Raw genomic sequence first — 15,783 nt, 5'->3', positions numbered from 1 at the left:
GTGCCGGCTACTACTAGGCTATCGGAGCACAATTCACAACCATACCCAAATTTCCGTATGTCGCCAACCATGGGTCTGCAAGCTGTAGTCGTACATCCATTATGCGCATTGCCATACAGGGAAGACATTTTACTGGAAAGTCGATTGCCTGGTATCGGTGAATAAACACGACAATGCAATGCTTGTATTATTCCGAATTCCGAAGGAGCAGACACTGCGGTGACTACAGCCGTCATTGGGTCTGGCAATGAGTCATGCTCGGATAGCCTAAAGGTATGGCGACCGATCGCGATAAGTGAGAAATCCGAGTTCGAGTCCCGGTCCCTCACAGATTTTCACTGTCGTCATCTCATCATACAGCTGATGGTAGTCCATATTCGCTATTGCGAATATATTTCATGTGTTTCATGTTATGCAAGCATGTCTGAAGGAACTTTTTATCGTAATTAGGAACAATACACGGACTGCAATATACCGGGTGATCAAAAAGTCAATATAAATTTGAAAACTGAATAAATCACGGAATAATGTACATAGAGAGGTACAAATTGACACACATGCTTGGAATGACATGGGGTTTTATTAGAACCAAAAAAATAGAAAAGTTCAAAAAATGTCCGACAGATGGCGCTTCATCTGATCAGAATAGCAATAATTAGCATAACAAAGTAAGACAAAGCAAAGATGATGTTCTTTACAGGAAATGGTCAATATGCCCACCATCATTCCTCAACAATAGCTGTAGTCGAGGAATAATATTGTGAACAGCACTGTAAAGTATGTCCGGAGTTTTGGTGAGGCATTGGCGTCGGATGTTGTCTTCCAGCATCCCTAGAGATGTCGGTCGATCACGATACACTTGCGACTTCAGGGAACCCCAAAGCCAATAATCGCACGGACTGAGGTCTGGGGACCTGGGAGGCCAAGCATGACGAAAGTGGCGGCTGAGCACACGATCATCACCAAACGACGCGCGCAAGCGATCTTTCACGCGTCTAGCAATATTTTTTTTTTTTGGTTCTAGTAAAACCCCATGTCATTCCAAGCATGTGTGTCAATTTTTACCTATCTATCTACATTATTCCGTGGTTTATTAAGTTTTCAAATTTGTACTGACTTTTTGATCACCTGGTAGTATTAATGCTTGTTGGGTAGGTGGTATGAAGATGTAGCACATCTGGTTAATAGTCCCTGCTTTTTGGTGGCGAATTCAAGCGCCGGCGAATTCAATAAAAAGACGCCTAGTGTCACTGCTAAGGGTCAGCGAACATTTCGGCTCTAAGAAAACTGGTTGCCCATGATGTCATCTATCGTCCTTAAAAACGTATTGCAAATACTTTGAAACACATTGTATGTTGACCACGCCTCTCAGCCCGCAAGTTTTAACTGAAGAAACGTGCGCAGGTGTCAATGCTGAAGCCGGCAACTTAGACTGCTAGGCGGGAGCAGGTCGCAGGACGCGCCTGCAGAACTTACCGAGGTTCTCCGAGGACGCGTTGAGCTCGGCAAAGCCGCGGGTCCCGCTGGCTGCGGCGCCGGCGCCACCTGCGGCCGCCCCTGCCGCCGCCCCCGCACCGCTACCGCCCCCGCCGCCACCGGTCTTGGCCAGCGACGGGGAGTGCAGCGAGGAGCTCTTGTGGCGGCGGATGGTGGGCAGCCGCGACACGAACGACGCGTTGTGCTTGAAGCTGGAAGAGACGCGACTGAATCTCAGCGTCAGACACCGCTCCGCTGCCGCCGGCGGGCCGGGGTCTCATGCATGGGGCGGACAAGCACAGCGCGGAGGAGGCAAGCACGCGGCCACACACAGCAAGCACGGCGCGGCATGCGCTACGGGGATCCCACACTCCGAGTAAAAGAACTCTGCGACTTGTCGGGCGAGCCATCACTCGTCTGCACCTCTCTCTCGGGTTCCACCGTGGTCCTAAGACACTGAACTCGCACTCCTGGGGACTACGGTTCAAATCTCAGCCCAGCAATTCTGATTTACATTACTGTATGTACAAACTGCAAAAACCCACATTTAACACACAATCGGACAGTGGCAAAGCGGGAAAGGGCTAAATGTTGTGGTTTGGGACACCACTGACTATAGCACGCTATCTGGCCACTTGCGTATTGAGGGAAATCTGAACAGCAGCCGCTACATCGAGCAAGTTCTAGAGCTTGTGGCATTGTCCCTCCAGCAGGTTGTTCCACATGCAATGTTTCAGCAGGACAACACCCGGCTACACGTGGTGAGGAGTGTGTAAGCCTTCTTCGAGCAACGACTGATATTGTTGCTTCCCATGTCTGGGAGATGGTCGGTCGGTACTTTGTTCGTTCAGATCCTTCTGCAACCCTTGTAGACTTTTTGAGGCCGCGCATACAAATCACGTGGCAATGTGTTTTTCCAGTAGCATCTTTCATTCCATGCCTCGGCGTCTACAGGCTCTGTATGCAGCGCGTGGCGGCTTCACAAAGTACTAAATTCTCGTAGTCAAAGTGCATGTGCAGTTTTTTAATTCTAATCGTTTATGTGTCGTCATGTTACTAATCTGCGGAATAAATTTCTTTGTAATCACATTTCTCATTCTTCGTGCTGCAATTTCCACAAACAGTAGTGTAGGTTTTTCGTGGTGTTCCAAAACCACGCAAAGCGAGTATTTGGATGGTTCCGTTCAAAGAGCACGGCCCTGCCTTTCTAATAACCTTGTTAGTTTGTGGCATCACATCTCTTTGTGTTACCTGTTGCGTAGGTATGGTACATGGGCGCTGTTGCAGGCTGGGGAGAAGCCCGAAACACTTCATCAGGAGATTTACGCGAATGACCCGGTAACGTTCTAAATTGTACGGAAAGTGGTGCGGAAAAAATTTGCCGTGTTTTACATGCAAGGTGACATGGCAGGGAGATGGAAAGTTAAATATGTGGGTTGTTCTGTTATTTGTTGCACAAAATTGGTAAGGAGAGTTTCCATTGGTTCGATGTTACATACTTATTGTATTTAAAGGTATAAACTGCTGCGTACAGAATGCTGATAACTGGAAGAAGTTCCTTATAAGCTGGAGGGAGATTTATATTTGTCTTTTAGAGTAAATAGATCTTATGTAGCACATGCACCTCACTTCATGCTGCAGAAGAAGCTTTTCTAGCATGCTTAACTTCTGAGCTGTTAACAAGAAGTATTTTATTTAATATTGCTGAGAACAGTGCCTCAGTATTATCTTGATAGTTGCCCTTCGATACGTATTTACATTGACAAATATCTGGCTTCTTCTCAGTAACAGGCGGTTAAATACACGTATTTGGTAGATGAGGTCGCTAAGCCACACCTCCATTTTACACGAAGGTTATTGAAAATGGACTTTCTTTTAAAATATTTGCAATGTATTAAAAGTTTATAGTGCAGCCATTGGAGCCTGAAGAAAGTACCATTTAAATAATTTCTATTGGCTATAAGGAATGGACCCTACCAAACCTTTCATTTTATTGTTTTGTATACAATCACGAACAAAATTTACACTGCATTAACGATTGTTTCCATTTTGTTCTGTAGCCAGCTCGTTGCTGATCTACGGTAATGTTTAAATGGCAATAGTGCCATCTTCTTGTATGCAGTGCAAAAGTTTCAGCACAAAATAGCAGATACTGTTCATAATATGTTAACATATTCAGAGTTTGATGTAAGTAGCCTACATTCAGTGGTGGAATGAACAAAGTCCAGATTTCGGACGTTTCTGGAGGTAGTTCTATAGAGTTAATTCGGGATAGTTAGAGTTACTTTCTCGTCGTGAGGTCTGTTATTTAGCTTTGTGTACACTATCTCTGAGGCTGCAGCTACTGCCTCCACTAGTAATCTTCATTTAACTACAAAGGGGACAATAGCCTTCTGTAAGCACACACTCTGTTCCTATTTGAACTGCGTGAATAACCGGGCCTGCATATGATTCTGCCCACAAGATGGCAATACCGCCCCGGTACTGCCGTTTGTCGATGTTATTTTAATCGGATTGTAGGAGGACGTACATAGTCTCAAGTAGAGCAACAAGCACCAGATACATCAACTTACTAGAAATTCCACCATACAGTTAGGGTACTACTCCAATACCCATGACTGGAAACGAAGCAGTAGATTACCTACGATACTATCGATGTAAAGAGGCTTGTACTCAATAGTCACCATATACGCTACATGTAAAGAGTTTGACTCTTATAAAACACTTATTTGGCTTCTATTGCTACCAGTAACGTGTTGATGTTGCTTGTCGGATGGAACGTTATAGCTGCATGACAGTATTATTACGACACACGAAAAACAATAATTCAGTGTTTAAAATTATGTAGTGTTCTCTTCCTCAATATTACCTGCGAACAGTTTGCAATCCCACAAAAAGTTATTAATTCTAGGAAAATTTGGGCCCATCAGCATGTCAAATACACTTTTTCTTACTTTGTATCTCCCCAAAGACCTTAAAAAATTAACAAGCTGGATTACAGTACTTTTCGAGAGTAGTTTTTCAGTGGAAATAAGTCAACGTTTCTTTGCTCTGAAACGATGTACCCGTTCCACCAGGATAATGTGTAACTCTTCATCCAGCACCCACAGTTGCGTGCTTTTTGTTATCAGTACTATTTGTGTGCAACAAACACACTGATATTAATTTCATACTCTATTGTTTTTCATGGTTGCCCACTTCTAAGAGCTTTTAAATTGCAGAATACGTGCTACATTAACAGCTTCTATTATAAACAACTGTTTAAAAAAACAGGAAACTAAATCTACGTAACAAAATACGTAAGCTGCAAATATCTAATTCTACAATATATTAAACAAGGCAAAAGTGTAACGATTATTCTACCGTCTCAGAAGGAAACAAGTCGAGTACTTCCACAAATACACTACTTTAAATTACAGCACTCAAATACCTTGGAAAATGTGTAGTAAATTTCAACACACTGGTATGGAAAAGTGTCTTTCGTTCCAGAGGAAGTCCTAACATTGGTCTAGTATCGAGTTTTATCTTTTTTGTGGGACTATGTTTTCTATTACGCTGCCCGTCACGTTGATGATAAATGCATTGACTTTTCCTGTAAGGCAGTAAAATTTTGATAACATTCTCCTTAGGTAATAATACACAAAACAATGTCCTTGTGAGGAATAATACAAGAAATTGTACTCTTGAAAAGTCAAAGATACACAGAACACGATTAATCTGTTTCGTAAAATGATTTCTTAAGGAAGCTATTCTGTGCCATGAAACATATAAGCTAATATCTATTTGGCCAGCCGATACTCTTATAGTCTACAGAATATTTACTAGCTCTACATATGTTATTATTGCTAGAGTGCTGCCAGCCCAAAATGTGCATTAATACGTAAGAAATATCGCACTATGGCTTTTTGATAGCTATATCTTTCCTGTCCCCATTCTCTTAGAATGATTCCGTATCACTCTTGAGGAGCATGTTCGTTTGTCTGTCTCTTTTGGCGGATGTGTTACATAGTCATATACAGTTTGCATCACATACACTATGTTCGCCTGAATGTTCAGCTTTTCTTGGCGAAACGTATTCACTCTGCAGTTTTATTAAAAGGTTTGTGCAGTGACTCCAGCGGGTCAATGAAGCCTGTACGAGGAGAAGCCCGAGTTATAATTATCATATATCTTGTGTCTGGTCTTTCGGACATGTCGAAAAGAACAGACACCACTTCGACCCTGCCACCACTACGAATCGAGACACAAAGGAAATAGAGACATTAGCTGCCAGTGGGCTTTGATTTATAACAATGGGCCAAGTTGAAGGTTTGTGCTGGGCCGGGATTTGAACCCAAGTCTCCTGCTTACTATGCAGATGCCGTGACCGCTACGCAATCCAGACACAGATCACCACAACCGCTACCCTAGCATACCTCCCATCAGACCAAAATTTGAGTCTGGCTGGAGGCATGCTATGGCAGTCCATGCGGTTGAGTTGACAACTGTAATCACACGGCATAGTGATCAGTGCATCTACCTCGTAAGCAGGAGAACCGAGTTCGAATCCCACTCCAGCACAAATTTTAAACTTGCCCCACTGGTATAAATCAATGCCCACTGGCAGCTAACGATTTTAATTCCTTTGAGTCTTTATAATTATTGCCTCGAAGATATGAAGTATGGTAATAATTTTTGTCTGTCTGCAGGTACATGTCTGCAATCCCAATACACCGACCCCCAGCGCCAAGGTGCCATTGCACGTCTCTAGAGGTGTCAAAAAAAAGGATTTGGCTTATCTCATCTCCATTATTCAATGATCTATGCCTTTTTGTTTTGTCTAGAAAAGTGCTGCAGTATTGTGGAGTAGGGATATCAATGCGCACCAGGACTGCGACATTGCATCTGCAAACGAATTTATTACGTAATTCCATTTTCTCGAAGTGATAATTAAAAGTTGTGGCTACCTCTCGTACGCTTCACTGGGCATGACAATTGCAGTGGAATGAGCCATAGTTTTGAGCATGATCCTAGTTTGTCCTGCTATACCTAAAGATGATGTGGACATTGGTACGTGTAAAGTCAACGATAGTCTAATGAAGGTTGACAATTACGGATGATTTTTAACAAAACACATAAACCCACTACTTTCGCACTGTCCTACTTTTCCTTCCATTTAGACCTCTTCTGCAGCATAACCGAAGCATCAGGTTAATGTCCCTAGGTCTTCTAATTCTGAATGAACACGTTTTCATAGCTTACTGTACCAGTTTGTATACCAATGTTGTTCTCCACGTTACTGTAATATCGGGTATTTCTAATTGTCTGAGCTTTCTTTCCCTTACATTTCTGTTCTATCAAATTATTATCTCATAACTGTGAAATCTGAGTTTACAATGTATAAGGTGTTGGGCGGAATAACATAAACACTCATAAGTATTAACGTAAGACTATCTTATTGCGTACAGAACAGACTGCACCCTTTGGACACCTAAACATCTGCCTATGAGATTATACACTGAACTGTCAAAAGTCATGGGACAGCGACATGCACGTATACAGATGGCGACAGTATAGCGTACACAAGTTATGAAAGGTCAGTGCACTGGCGAGCTATCATTTGTACCCGAATGATTCACGTGAAAAGTTTACGAAGTGATTATGGCCGCACGACTAGAATTAAAACGCTTTGAACTCGGAATGGCATTTCCAGCTAGCGCATGGGACTTTATAGTTTGGAAATCATTAGTGAATTCAATATTCCGAGATCCACTGTGTCAAGAGAGTGTCGGGAATACCAAATCTCAGACATTACCTCTCACCACGGACAACGCACTGGCTGATGATCTTCACTTAACGACCGAGAGCAGCGGCGTTTGCTTAGAGTTCTCAGTGCTAACAGACAAACAGCACTGCATGAAATAACCGCAGTAATAAATGTGAGACGTATGACGAACGTTTCCGTTAGGAGTGTGTGGCGAAATTTCGCCTTAATGGGCTATGGAAGCAGACGACAGACGCGAGTGCGTTTGCTAACAGTACGACATCGCCTGCAGCGCCTTGGTTCAAATGGTTCAAATGGCTCTGAGCACTATGGGACTTAACATCTGAGGTCGTCAGTCCCTTAGAACTTAGAACTACTTAAACCTAACTAACCTAAGGACAGCGCCTTCCCTGGCCTCGTCACCATAACGGCTGTTGGTCAGGCGAGTCCCGATTTCAGTTGTTAATAGCTGATGAGAAGGTTCGAGTGTGCTGCAGATCCCTCGAAGCTACGGACCCAGGTTGTCAATAAGGCACAGTGCAAGCTGATGGTGGCTCCGTAATGGTGTGGGCTGTGCTTACATGGAATGGATTGGGTCATGTGGTCCAACTGAATCAATCACTGGTTGGAAATGGTTACGTTCGGCTACCTGGAAATCATTTTCAGCCATTCATGGACTTCACGATACCATGACAATATGTCATGTCACCGGACCAAAGTCGTTCGCGATTGGCTTGATGGACATTCTGGACAAGTCGAGCGAATGATTTGGCCACCTAGACCGCCCATCATGAATCCCATCGAACATTTTTGGGCATAATCGAGATGTCGGTTGGCGCACAAAATTCTTCTCCGCCAACACATTCGTAATTATGGACGACTACATAGGCAGTATGGCTCAATATTTCTACAGGGAACTTCCAACGACTTGTTGAGTCCATGCTGCTCTACGCCGGAAAAAGGAGGTCCGACACGATGTTAGGAGGTGACCCATGACTTTTGACACATCAATGTATATTATTGGCATGATCTTGTTGTTGTGGACTTTAGTGTGAAGACTGGTTTGATACAACTCCCCACACTAGTGTATCCTGAGCAAGCCACGTCATATCTGCGTAGTTACTGCAAGCTATATCCATTTTAACCTGCTTACAGTAGTCGAGATATGGTTCCCCTCTGAAACATTTACCCGCGGTTCCTACTTTGCCAAATGACTATTCTTTGATGCTTCAGGATGTGTATTATCAACCTATACTTTCTTTTAGTCGATTGCGCCATAAATTTCTTTTCTCCATATCGCGATTCAGCACCTCCTGATTAGTTACTCGATCTCCCCCTCAGTTCTTCAGTATTCTTCTATAACACCACATTTCAAAATCTTCTATCCTCTTCTCGGCTAAACTGTTTATCGCCGATGTTTCACTACCATACAGGGCTACCAATCAATCACCTTCAAAAACACTTCATAACTCTTAAATTTATATCAGATATTAACAAAATATCTCTTCTTAGGAAAAGCTTTTTCTTGCTGTTGCCATACTTCATTTTATATCCTCTCTACCTCGGCATCATCAGTTATTTTGCTGCTCAACCAAAAAACCTCCTCTGGTACTATGACCACTCTCATTTCCTACACTAATTCCCTCGGAATCGTATAATTTACCTCTGATATATTCCATCACCTTTATATTACTTTAGTTGATGTTCATCCTACAATGCCTCTTCAATACATTATCCATTTCGTTCAGCTGCTCTTCCAAGTCCTTAGCTGTCTCTAATATAATTACAATGTTACTGGCAAACATAAAAGTTTTTATTTCTTCTCGCCAAACTTTAACTCCTTTCCTAAGTTTCTCCTTGCTTTACTTTACTGCTTCCTGAATATGCAGATTGAATAACGTTGAGGATACCTCCCTGGATTTATGATATAATCCTGTTTCCTATTTCCCTTTCATGTCCTTTGACCTATATAACTCCAGTCTGGTTTTTGTGCAAGTTGTAAATAACACTCCTTTCTCTGTACTTTATCCTTGATACCTTTAGGATTTCAAAGAGTACCAGTAGTACTACTAACATTGTTAGAAGCTTTCGCTATATCTATAAAAGCTGTAAGAGTAGGTTTTCCAATCTTCAACATACCTCCTAAGAGTAGTCGTAGGGTCACTGCCGCTATACTTGCTCCTACATTTCTCTGTATACCAAATTGATATTTTCCAGTACCGGCGTGTACCAGTTTTTCCGTTCTTCTGTAATTTATCTGAGTATTTTGCGGCCATTCGTTGGATTGTAGTCACATGTGTCAGCATCTGCCTTATTTCGAATTGCAATCATTACACTTTTCTCGAAGTCTGAGGGTACTTTGCCTGTTCATATACGTTGCACAGGGGATGGAATTGTGACATCATGATTGGATCTCCCAAGGCTCTCAATAATTCTGCGGGAATGTCGTCAACTCCAGAGGCCTTGTAGATCCTTCAGAACTCTGCTACATTCTTCTCACAGTATCATTTCCCCCATATCATCTTCATTTACCTCCTCTTCCCATTTTATAATATTGTCTTCATGTTCATTTCTAGCGCATAACCATTCTGTATTTACGTCCACCTTTCATCTCCACCTTTTTTGCTTAGCATTGGTTTTACATCTAAGCTCTTGATATTCATATGGAGAGCTGCATCAAACCAGTCTCAGGACTGAAGACCACAACAACAACAACTTCTTTTTTTGTAATTATGTTGCTAATTTTCGTATAGGAAGTATGTACGGTTCCACTAGTCATGCACATTTCTACATTAGTGCATTTGTCCTCTAGTCATTGCTGCTGGCACAGCAAATGTTACTCTTCGTTTAGTGACACGATAACACCAATGTGTTGCGGATAAGCTAGAGGCTAGTCTCGGAAAAAAGGACGTATAGATCGGTGTTCATACTATTCCACGCAGCCCTTATACACTGATTGTCCGAAAGTCATGGGAAGGCATTGTGTCACGAGTCGAGATGCTGAACAAAATGCAGTGCTTTTACCTTCGTACAGGCTTGGTAGAAATAATTCACAACTCTCATCCCGCATTCAAAGTCGTTTAACTCGCGACGTGTGCCACTTTCTCTGCAAACCAGTGTATAACAGACTGCATAGACATCGTGTCTGCTCCCGCGCGATACGGATCATGAAGCTGCAGCATTCGGTGTTCATATATGGCACAGCTGCAAATGGGACAACCGTTCCCTGACTTTTGGCTATTCTGTTTACGTCTCTTGTACTTCCAGGACGACTGCTTAGCGCAGTTATTAGTGTGTGAGGTGTAACTCATGTATGGCTGCCCATTAACGCGACATCACTATGCACGCCAAAAACTGCCAACCGTATAGTGTATTCCTGTAGTTTTAATATTTAACTCCCTACTGGATTTATTCTCAGAAGATATATTTGAGGCCCCTCTTAACGCTAAATCCAGCACTTGTTTTAATGAAGCCAAAATCTTCAAGAGAGCATTGATATTTCTCAGAAAACGTTTTCCTTTGACGCGCTATTTGATCTTTGAACAACTCTTACTATTCCTTCCTTGGGGACCGCAGTCATAATCTACTTTTTTAATTTCACGCTATCGCTATTCGCCTTTGGAGCAGTGCAACAGTCATTAAATATCCCACATGTCTAAATGACTCGTCGGAATCTTACAATGCATGCGTGATCATATACAGCAGTCGTCGCATTATAAGATATGAGTGAGAACTGAAAATAATTATTGCAGCAGACGTGCTGTAGCCTCCGACGGTACCATATCTTTCAGACGTGTCGGTTATTTCATAAACTTTTCACCTTTGCACGTGATAATGGCTATAAAGCCGAAATATCGATAGTCTGAAACAAACGAATAATAAAATACTTATAATAAAATGGCAATAATTCCATTAAAGTAAAACTGTTATTCTGTTGATGCATTAGCCTCGGAAGTGTTGATGTGAACTTTTTCTCGAGTTATTGAAGCCATGTCTCAATAAGAACCCATTCCGTATTGGACTGTGGTTATAATCTGATTCCACAGGCAGCAAAGAGAGACAGGCTTAGAATAGACTTTCACTTCACTTCCTTTGTTTACAGATTTGTTTAAAAGAGTTTTTATTTTACAGGGTTATACACTTATGAAGTAAAAGTCTCTGTCTAGCATGGACGGTTAAATTGGCAGTAAATAGCCTCCATACACATGGCGAGTCCCGCAAGACGAAACACAACTTTTACTTCCCGAACGGTTCCAGATAGCGAAACTAGACATTCGGCGAATCATAGTACGCAGACCAGCAAGTACTTATGTTAACATTGTTAGTACTCTTAGCTGTCGTATCAAGAGGGATAGTGAAGTTACTATGTATTATTACACGTTTTAATGGAACATTATACTTTTTTAAGGCTTACGATAGCGTTATAAAAAGTTGAGTGCTATACTAAAACACTTATTAATGTTGTGTGAAAAATTCTCGTAAAAGTGTGTGGCTATTTTGACGCAGTTTAGTAGAATTTCGCGTAAGATTAGAATTTCGCGTAAGATATATAGGCGTAGTTTTCCAATTGATATTTTACGAAAGCTTCTCTAATACTTTAAGCATTGGAGGATCTTCGAGCAAAGAGAGAACAGATAATCATCTCACCATTGCAGACATGAATGCATGCAGAATCGAATACAGATGACCGTTTACACCACGGATGTGGTGTTTTTCTAAGCAGAACGGAACGGTGATATTTCTCCTTCAGACAACTAAGCAGCCGAAAACTAAAGCGCATTGCTACATGGGAAACCACTCGGCGAAAATGTAGCTGCTTCCTCAAAAAGTAGGTTAGCTGAAATGTGGTGACATAGATATTTAAAAAAAATTGAAGCCACTCCAAATACCCCAAATATCAGAATGAAGTTTTATTTACAAATATTCTGAGTCTTTATCTCTGTCGTATAAAGGGGGGTGCATAAAATGCGCAACAAAATTAAAGGATAAGTTTTTCGAAACCCCTTCATTTTCTCCCATCCCGACGCACAAACTATAAATTCCGTTCAAAGATGCGTACAGCCTTCATCCGTGATGGAGCTAAAGCATGGAGTTCTGGGAAGTTACCCTTGGGCTCGATGAGGCTTCAAACAGTAAAGCGACGACAGGTCCGAAAGAAATAGGCCAGAGCTCAGAAATTCATCTGAGGTATAACGTGGGTTAATGCTGTCACATTGATATCACATTTCACTACAATTCCGCCCAACGCTACTACGGATGTGTCACACCATGGGAAAATCGTCACACCTCCCCTTACCCAACCTCACCCCTTCTCTTGATGCCTCTGGGATGGAAGCCACAAGCGTGATTCCAAGCACTGAAGTCACGCGGTTTTCTTGAGGGTGGACAGAGAGAAATATTTCGGACCGACTGGCAATGATGCCACCAGAGATGTCACAAAGGGCGTGAATAAAACTATCCCCTCCCTTGTAGAGCTCGTTTTCACACGTTTCATTGTCAAAAACGACAATTTGCAGTGCAATGTGCAGCAGGACTGCTCTCTTGACAAGCTTTGATACTGTTGCACCCCACTGAGATTTATCTCTTTGTAGTGTAGCGTGACCGCAATTTTTGCTCTGGTATATAGGGTGAAACTACTAGGAGCTGTCCAAAACAATTGACGAAATTTTGAACGTACTCCTTCCTGTTTCGTGCCTTGCTGTCGTGTGTGCTTGGAGAGATGGGACACTGTCATGTATGTAAATGAAACGACGAAGGGTGGGTGGAAGACCTCCAGTTCGGCAACACCATCAGTGCCACCTTTGTTGGCCACTTTAAAACTGTCCCTGTACACAAATAGCCACTCATAGATTCCTATGTGCCGGCAAGGCAGGCAATACTTTCGACACAGCTCAGGTTTCGGATACGGCCAGTAAGTACTGGTGCAATGGCGTAGTGCCACTCAGCTGTTTGGCTTTGATGGACAATCAAATCATTTTGCAGACAACTACCGCACAGTATGCTGTGTTTCTTTCTCGTGTTTCATCATTGTTTTCAGTGCATGGTTAGAACCCTGTGACGTGTGTCGTAAGCTCTGGCTCATCCCAGTGCCAAGGAACTGGATTTTTCGGACGTTTTACATAATTATTGTGCAGATGCCTTCCGCTGATGTTAGCTAAGCCGTTGCTCTATCTGGAGAAGGTAGGTCACAGTGATATACTGCGAACGTGCTAGGAGTGTCACTTAGAGTGGGAAGAAGGGTGGGGCAAGTCCAGATCAGGGCCACCGCTGTTGCAGTAAACCGTGGGAGGACCGCACTAATGGTTGGCAGGCAGCCTGGGTCCAACGAGCGACAGCGCAGACCCAGCCGATCGTCTTGCTGCTGCTGCAATGGCTGAGTGCTGCCGGCGTAGACAGTTCGGTGACGGTTGCGGGAACTACACATTCATCTGCGAAAGAGGTGCTAAACTTGACACATGTGCATTGTGTGGTCAGTTTGCGGTTTGCCAAGCAGCATGTGCAGTTCGGTATGGAGCAATGGTACTGGTTGCTCTCACAGATGTGTCACGCTTCTCTAGGGAGGACCATGGCGGCAGGATTCCGTGATTGGCATCTTGATGTGGAGGCGGGGAATCATTTAAACGTCGTTTTCCGACAGACTGCATTCAGGGGCGGGTCTGTCATGATTTGGGGAGGCATCAGGCTACACAGGAAAATGCCCCTCATCGTCATGCAATCTCCAGCGCTGAACAGGCGGTGGTGGTTAGTGTTTAACGTCCCGTCGACAACGAGGTCATTAGAGACGGAGCGCAAGCTCGGGTTAGGGAAGGACGGGGAAGGACATCGGCCGTGCCCTTTCAAAGGAACCATCCCGGCATTTGCCTGAAACGATTTAGAGAAATCACGGAAAACCTAAATCAGGATGGTCGGAGACGGGATTGAACCGTCGTCCTCCCGAAGGCGAGTCCAGTGTGCTAACCACTGCGCCACCTCGCTCGGTCCAGCGCTGAACACTCAGCACTACTGGGATGAAATACTGTAGGCATACACCATTCTAGAAGCTGCAGCGTTTGCACCACGCTACTCACTGATGCAGGACAACACTTGACCTCACATCGCCTCTGTCATCTGATATCGTTTCAATGCATTGTGCATCACAGTGATGGAATGATCGGCCAACTCAACTGAACATGTGTAGGATATAAATCCCAAGCCAGGGATAGGTGAGGAATTGATTCATGCATTACAGAACACCTGGAACACCATCCTCCAAGCCTAGATGATTTCTTGATTCTTAGCTGTAGTCGCCAGCACCAGGCAATCATTAATGCTAGATACTGTGCCATCTGTAACTCAGAATTCATCCAAATCATTTAAAAAATATTTAAGATTATATCTATCTTTGCCCCGAATCTGGTTTGATCAAGCATAAAAAGCTGCAGCTGAGTAGTGCTACACTGTTGCACTAGCGCTCGGTGGCCCCACACGAAATCTGAGGGGTGTTAAGAGGGTTGCCTATCCTGCCAGTGCCAGGTATCAGTGAATGAGTGTTTCCTTAGAGGGACATTATGAAAGCGCAGGCGCCAGATTGTTGTTATTGTACAGTATCCGTCCACACAACGGCCTAAATTGGCGCCCTTTTTATCAGCTTAAGGTTTTCGAGGCCTTCCCGCCCTCATTTCCAACTTCATGGTTTACTCAATTAAATGCCCTATCGATATCGTTCGTCATGCGACGATAGTGAAAATGGAGGGACAGTTTAGTGAAGTGACTAGCTGCTCTGGAAATTTACAGTTAAAATATTTAGTTGATCGATTAATTTTGATATTTAAGCTATCACAGCTGAAAGAGAGGATGGCAACTATTCCTTCGTACTCCCTTTAGAGACGAATTGCTATACATAGTTACCTAATATGACGTTGCATAAAGTGATTTATATTCCGATAGGTAGACGACGCATACTGGCATCCCATAGCATTTAATTTTTTTGTTTTTGAGATCATATACGATCTACTAATAGCGAATGTACGATCATACTTGAAAAAAACTGTCTGGTTCAAAATAGTAAATAGTGGTAAAAGGAGCATTTTACTCAAATACGTATAGCCTCTGGAGAAACATGACGTCTTTTAGCCAGCGTTTCATGGGAGTCAACTCACAAATAAGGAAACAAATTTCTCAAATAGCAAGTTTGCTTATGAGGCTACTTTCCGCAGCAAGTACACGAGTATAAATGTTTGTTTCTTAATTATGTTTTCATCTATGAAACGATTTCCGCAGACACTTTGGCTGAAACGATTCAGCACCGACGTTGACAACTCATCTTTTCGAGAAATTTCGAATGCAATTAAAAATATTGTCACTGTTCATTTAAAATTTCATATTGCTTAATTTTCTCGATGTTAAAAAAAGTGCGGTATCAACGTTATCTCTGTCGACCGCACCCAGTGGGCCGCCCACATCGCTGTGGGTGAACAGACTTTTAAACACCCCGCCGGCGTGACTTGCTCTCTCCAGAGATCGACGTCAGCCCTTCGACTCACTGCATGCAAATGTACGAAATCTCGGAACAAATTGCCCTAGCC

At 43.0% G+C, this 15,783-nt stretch overlaps 1 protein-coding gene across 1 annotated transcript in view; it reads right to left on the bottom strand.

Annotated features, from left to right (window-relative positions):
* LOC126473146 (potassium voltage-gated channel subfamily KQT member 1-like) overlaps positions 1-15,783 on the bottom strand; it is a 1,059,334-nt gene that overhangs the window by 254,083 nt on the left and 789,468 nt on the right. Inside the window, exon 8 of the mRNA XM_050100004.1 lies at positions 1,477-1,703. Within this exon, the coding sequence (XP_049955961.1) occupies positions 1,477-1,703 (227 nt within the window). The remainder of the gene's footprint in view (positions 1-1,476; positions 1,704-15,783) is intronic.

The sequence above is a fragment of the Schistocerca serialis genome, chromosome 4 (genome assembly GCF_023864345.2).
Source record: "Schistocerca serialis cubense isolate TAMUIC-IGC-003099 chromosome 4, iqSchSeri2.2, whole genome shotgun sequence".
Lineage (NCBI taxonomy): Eukaryota > Metazoa > Arthropoda > Insecta > Orthoptera > Acrididae > Schistocerca > Schistocerca serialis.
The sequence above is the reverse complement of the archived record's forward strand: the minus strand, read 5'-3'. Positions and strand labels throughout refer to the sequence as shown.